Genomic DNA, 6,864 nt, shown 5'->3' on the forward strand with positions numbered 1-6,864 from the left:
AGTTAGTCACTAAACATTCATCTGTACAGCAACTGTTAATCAGTTAATCAGGGCAGTTTCTAGTTTTTAGAGGAATTTTAACATTGTAGAAGTAAAATGACTCTATCCTTCGCCAACTATATCCTCAAAGGAGATGACAATCGTCTGCACATCTAACATATCTTTAAAATTAGCATAAGCAATGTGTGCAAGTCTCAACCAATTAAGTCATTATAAAAAGAACCATTTTTATTGATTTCTTTATTAAGATCACATTTAAACATTTATACAAAACTCCAGTCCTCCACATATTTCTTGTTTATCCTCCAACTCCCCCCTTCAACCCCACCCCCCAAATGATGCCTTAACAACTATGCAAGTCCTTCATGATCACCATCACAACATTGTATGTAAAGATTCTGGGACATACTGAATTACATGTTTTGCACTTTTGGAGAGAAAAAAAGGCCTTACAAATACTTGCTGATGTGTGTGTTTATATAAGTGGCATCCCAGCAAAGCCAAATCATAAAAGAGTGAGCTCCTCAGTAGTCTTGTGAGGATCAAAATTATCTTCCCGGGCAATGTGTTCTTAAGATCCCCACATCCTTCCTCCCCTCTCAAACGCAACAGTCTGCAAAGCTGCCAGCAATGCTCTCGACCAGCCATTCTGGGTGTACAGCCGCTCACAATCGCGGCTTCCTAAGCAAGGTTTTGCTGAGGTCCTTTACTTCTTCTGGGCTGCTGACTCTCTCGTACCCTAGAACAGACATGGGCTGGTGACAATACTCCTCCACTTGCTTAATCTGCTGAAAGCTCAGTGCTGTCCTCCATGCATTCACGGCCTGGCTAGCATTCCTGGCAGAGACCACAAAGGGCTTGGAGGAGTAGCCAGGCCCACTGGTCATGTTAAGGGCAAACTTCTCCATCTCGGGGCTCACCAGCAAGTTGACAAACCCATACACCTGCCGTAAAGTCTTGATGGGGTCCACCACCAGGTCCTCGTAGCGCACAGCCATGTAATTACCCTTGAGCCAGTCAGGCGGGTGCAAGGCAGTCTGCAGGGTCTTTGCCATGCTACTGCAGATCACCTCCATGGCCCCTAAGGCATGGTAGTCCGAGCCACCTCCTCCCTCCTTCTTGCTGTTCAGTTTGTGCCCTGCATCCAGGAAGGGCATGCGATGGATACGGGGGTCTCTGCTCCTCACCACTTGCAAGCTCTCCCGAATGAGCCCATGGCGGGATTTGATCCTAGAGCTGGCCACTGCTCGAGGGTCCCGGACCAGGTGGATGACTTTAAGAGCCAAGGAAGGATCTTGCATGAGTGGTGCCAGTACAGTCAGATCAAAGACACGCACCCCTTTGATGACCAGAGTGTGGTATTTGAGGCACTCTTCCTGGAAGAGGCTAAGTTGTTGCGGCGGGCATTTCTTGCACACCTTGTCATCCACCATGCCAACCACTTCCTTGCGGTAGGCCGAACAGAGCGGCGCAGAACAAATCACCTTGTTGGTGGCCGCCCCAAAAATGCCCAACGTAGTGAGGTTCTTCCCAGCTCCCGCCGTGCTATACAGCTGAAAGACGGACAGATCACAGCGGTAGAGGGAGCTCAGCATATCCCTGGCAGCCCCCTGCAGGGAGACGGCATCACCCGGATACAGCTTCTGCCAGACATGCCACACCGGCTCGTAAAGGAAGAAGACCTCTGGATTTTGGTTGAAGAGCTCTCCGAAGAAGGACGACCCTGAACGCCAGGTGGTGAAAACGTAGACCAACTGCCGCTTGCGGGCGAGGGGCACAGGGGGCCCATAGAGAGCCCGAGTGTCCGATCGGGACTGAGAGGCATAATAAGGCAGTTGCTGCGGGTATGGAGTGCGCCGGGCCAGGGAAGCCTCGCTGCACTGCTGCGGCCCCTTGTGCCACTTGTAGTCCAGCAAGTTGAGCATGGTGAGGAGGAGCAGCAGCACATAGCCCAAGCAGAGCACCAGTGCCTTCCGGCGGAAAACCTTCATGCTGAGGGGCTGGGGCAGGAGACCAGCCCTGCCAACTGTTGCTCATCACAGGCGAATGCTTCTCGGCGCCTAAGGACTGCGGGAAGGGTCAGCTCGGATGCAAAGAGGGCATCTTCCGGCCTCTCCAGGATGCCCCCGGCTGCTCTCTAGGATGCCGCCGCCGCCGTGCCCTGTTTGGCATGGGCACCTCCTGCCGCAGCTTCCCCGCCGCTCAAAGGAACTTGCGCTTCCTCCTGCCTCCCATCGCTCCACGGATCCCCCGCACACCAGAAGACGCGCGTCTTTGCACGGCGAGGGAGCGGCCGGTGCAAGGCAGAGGCTCCCGGGGGTTCTCCGGCCGAGCGCCCGTCAGGGACGGAGGGGGCGGGAAGAAGAGGAGGAGGGGACTCCTTTGCAGCAAGTTAACGCATCATCCCAGGGAGGGAGAGGGACACGCGGCTCCTGGCAAGCCGGGGAGTTTCCGCTCTGCAGCCGGAGCAAACTTTAAGGGCTTGTTGAGGCGCAGACCGCTCGGAAAGTGCATTGCGCCTTCGCTGGGGCGGGGGGCGGTGAGCGGCTGCCCGGCGGCTGCAACTCTCCTGCGTACGCGGCCGCCCCAGGCGCCGAGCCCCTGTGCGCCTGACTGAGGAGGCCGCTAAGGCGACGCGAACGGCTAACTGGGTCTCCCTCCGGCTGGCCTCGCCACGGCTCCCCGACGCTCGCCGGCCACTCGATCCGGGAGGAGGAAGAGGCAAGGACAAGGCACCGGCCTCCCTGCAGCGCCGGCAGCCAGCACGGGCTCCGCAGTGCTCAGCCGGCGCCGCTCCATCGCCAGCCCATGGAGACGCGGGCTCCGGCGCGCTGCTGCCGCTGCTCTTGCCAGGCGAGCCGCGGGGCGATGCGACAGCCCCGGAGACCGAGCGCGGCGCGAGCGGATCCCAGGACGGCAGAAGCAGCAGCACCGCCCGCCCGCCGGCCTCGCTTCCCCCTCTACTGAATGGCTGCGGAGCTGCAGCCTCCGATGCCGCCGCCCCCGCCCGCCCTCCGCGGCCCTCCTCCGGCCTCCTCATTGGAGGCCGGGCCCGCCGCTCCGCTGGCTCCCCGCCCCTCGATGACCGGCTTGCGCGGCTGGTCGGGCTCCGCTGCGGAGAGGGCTGCCGGCCAGGGCGGGCGGAGGCGGCGGGGCTGGCTGGCCGCGGGGGCGCTTGGACGTCAGTGCGCGGTCCCCTGGCCGCGCACCTCCACGCTCGATCCTGCCCAAGATCCCCCTCCTTTGCAGACAGAAGGGGGGAAAGTTTTCCAAACTGCGCGTGGAGTCTCCGGGGGGGAGGGGATTCCTAAAGAATCCTGTTTTCCATTCCTTTGTCCGTTAGGAACACGCGAGTTAGGGCGCTCGCACGTTACGATTTTGGAAGATTCCGCCTCTAAGGCGCGGCATGACACCTTGCGAAATGTGTGAAAGTTTGATATGGCAGGATCCCCTCCATTTGAAGGAAGATTATGATTCTGATATTGGGGTAGTCTGATAGTCCAGCCCTAAGCACAGTTACTTCAAGCTAAACCCAGTTAAATCAATGGAGTGACTCTATTTAGGGTTGAACTGTCAGACACAGGAGATCTAAAGAATGATGAAATCCCACTGTGCAAAATCTTTCTCTGTCACAAACAGCTATGGAAAACAATTTCCTTTCCCTAGTTTACTTCATTTGATTGATTGCTGTATGATAATCCAGCTTCCACTATTTGTTCATTCATTTTTCAATCTCACACTACAAATTGTTATCTTCCACCTCTGGAGCCATGCGTACAGTATATGCATTGTCTATTTTATGCATGTAATAAAACAAGCTCCTGTTTACAAAAAGCTCATATCACAATAACTTTGTTAATTGTTAAAGCCTCGAGGATTTTTGTTGTTAATGCAACAATCAGGGCTATTATTCTAGACGGTTTCCTCTTCTTCATGTGTGAAACTGAGGACAAAAGTTTCAGCATACGTTAATTAAAATTTGGTAGTTTCAGGAGGCCAGATAACACTGTGGGATGACTTGTGGAACAACGTGGACCATGAGGCTCGCATCCCTGCCTGGATTGTGCACTCCATCTCTTTCATGATTTTTGCAACTGATTAGCATCTACATGGCCCTCACTCCCTGCACCCTCTCCCCCCTCCCCTCACCACCAATATCTCTCTGGCCAATATTTTCATACCCTCCATTCATCTGACGAAGAGAGCTGTGGTTCTGAAAGCTTATGCCTCAATAAAGTTGGCTAGTCTTAAAAGTGCTGCTGGACTTTTTTTTACTATCTCGATGTGATTGCTTAGAGACAGGGCCTTCTCTGTGTTGACTCTGGAACTCCCTCAGTTCAACTCTTTGTCTAGCATCCATCTGCTTGGTTTTGTCATAAAGTGAAACACTTTTTCTAGGCTAGTAGTAGCTGAGTTGTTTTCTTCCCATGTTTGTTATCAGCTGTTGATTTGCTGCTAGGAGTTGCTTTGATTTTGAATTGCAGCTTTCATTGTATAGTAGCTGGTTTTATTCCTGCATTTGCTTTTAAAGAAAGTTTTTAATTTTAGTATACTTTTAAGGTTATTGTTGCTGCTTTTATTACTTTTATGGCTCAATTGTTTGTTTTTATTAACCATTTAGTTGGTTTTTATTAGAAGCCACCTCAGGAGTTTGTGTGCTGACAGCTACAAGTACAAATACTTCAAGTAACAAATAAATGATCCAGTAAATAATTTTAGGGACTTATGCAAAACAACCTTTCTTTCCCAGTTTGAAGTGTGAATGTAGTTGGGATTGGGGAATACTTGTGATTAGGGAAATAACCATTTGGAACATGTTAACAGAATTAAACTGCAGAAGGGCACTTTTTATAACAGAAGTAGGGTTGTATGATTGATGGATATGCAAACAATTAGGCAGGTTTTTAAAATACTGCATTGTTTATTGGCTATACTATACTGTTCTTGTTACGTTGTTCTCTAAATTTTGTAATTCAGTTTTATTGCATTGCTTATAGTCTGCATTATGCTGATTTGGGTTGCCTTGTTTTCTAATTTTGTAATCTGACTTGAATCTCAACAAGAAAGGCAGACTGAAAGTGAAGTAAATAAATAAATAAAGATTGCATCTTCAAAACACACACATTTCCCTTGATGGCATCCCTTGTGATGCAAAATGAACGTCTCCATACCTGTCTCTGAATCTTTTTGTTTGCTGTGCCCAGGGCTTTTTTCCTGGGAAAAGAGGTGGTGGAACTCAGTGGGTTGCCCTCGGAGAAAATGGTCACATGGCTGGTGGCCCCACCCCCTGATCTCCAGACAGAGGGGAGTTTAGATTGCCCTCTGCGCCACCAAGCGGCACGGAGGGCAATCTCAACTCCCCTCTGCCTGGAGATCAGGGGGCGGGGCCACCAGCCATGTGACCATTTTCAAGAGGTTCCGGAACTCCGTTCCACCACGTTCCAGCTGAAAAAAAGCCCTGGCTGTGCCCATTTTGCAAGCTACCCATATCAATGTAACTGTCATAAAATATGATCTGTTAGGGCCAAATATATATGAATCACACTGGAAAAGGAAAATAATACATCAGGCAATGCTGTATTCCTACAGTTTACCTACCTACTTTTCTTAGAAAAAATAAGTTCACTGTATATTGGAAAAACCCAGATTTTGCTGAGGATACCCAGAGCGATGTGAGATTTTGAGATCTAGCCTAGATGTGCAGTCCTGCCATTTACAAGGGCTCTCACATTTCTTTCACCATCCAGCTAAAGTGGGATTTTCCTCTTCATTTTTGTAGAGCTACTGGACACCACCCTCCTTATCAAAAGGTATAAAATGGCTTTTGTTGTTAAAGCCTTGAATATGTGTTTATTAAATAGTTTTTATAAAGTCCCCTGGGGCATGGATTGTGATTTTATACATTCACATTCTGTGGCTAAAAGAGTTTGGGGCCTTATGAGCAATCAGATCGAAGCACTTTTTCTCTGTCTAGATTTCTGATTCCCTAAACACAAAATCTGTTCTCTGGATGCCTCTGGCTCTATCCTATAAGTGAATTATCCTAAAGTAAAATGATGTTTGCTCTGTAAAGAAACAGCTTTTAAATTATAAGGACCCTTCGCTTCTAGACTCTGGCTAAATGTTTGTTTAGGAAAAGTCACCCTTTGGCGACATTTGGTCTTGTTAAGCCATTTCTGAAAGCAACAGTCATTTGAGGGGTGGGGGATATATAGGATTAGCATTTCAACAGACATTTTGGGAGACGTTATCCATGATGTTTGGCATCTTGAGGGGAGGCGGTCAAAGACAAAGCTGTTCTTAAAGACAGTGAGGAGAGACAAACTCCCAATTTAATATAGATTTTATTAAAACCCCTCAATAATAATGTATTTTTAGCCCAAACAGAGATATAGATGTCTGTAGCGATTGCAATTTCTTTTGCACACCAAGTACATCTGATTTTTGTATCACTGGCCAGTCTTCCTGTAAAGTAGAGGTGCTGTAGCCTATCTTTCTGCACTGAAGTCTGACAGTTTGTGATGCCAAGTTCGGGGGGGGGGATAGGTTCCTTTCCTTCCCTCAAATCCTCACTGCTTTGTAATTTCCTGTGTGTGGCACTGTTGTTCTGGATAAGCGAAAAGGGACTCTTCCTTATACACCACACTGGTGTATGATACTATAGAACACAGACCACCCTTGAATAAAACTTAATCTTCTCCCTCTTAAGTTGTAGTCCCATGAGTATTAGACATTTGATGTTGTAAATATTCTATCATCCCAACAGCTGAAGTATTTTTTAAAAATCAAAAAGAGTTTAAACTTGGTCACTCCTGAAATTGGTTACAGGATTCTAAACAACTGCCTAAATTATCTTTGGTATAT

At 49.0% G+C, this 6,864-nt stretch overlaps 1 protein-coding gene across 1 annotated transcript; it reads right to left on the bottom strand.

The window, feature by feature from the left end:
• Positions 1–219: 219 nt before the first annotated feature.
• On the bottom strand, positions 220–2,939 carry CHST2 (carbohydrate sulfotransferase 2). The gene has a single exon (XM_054983247.1). The coding sequence runs from the start codon at positions 1,989–1,991 to the stop codon at positions 666–668; it is 1,326 nt and encodes a 441-aa protein (XP_054839222.1). The 5' UTR covers positions 1,992–2,939; the 3' UTR covers positions 220–665.
• Positions 2,940–6,864: the final 3,925 nt, after the last annotated feature.

The sequence above is a fragment of the Eublepharis macularius genome, chromosome 6, assembly GCF_028583425.1.
Source record: "Eublepharis macularius isolate TG4126 chromosome 6, MPM_Emac_v1.0, whole genome shotgun sequence".
Taxonomy (NCBI): Eukaryota; Metazoa; Chordata; class Lepidosauria; order Squamata; family Eublepharidae; genus Eublepharis; species Eublepharis macularius.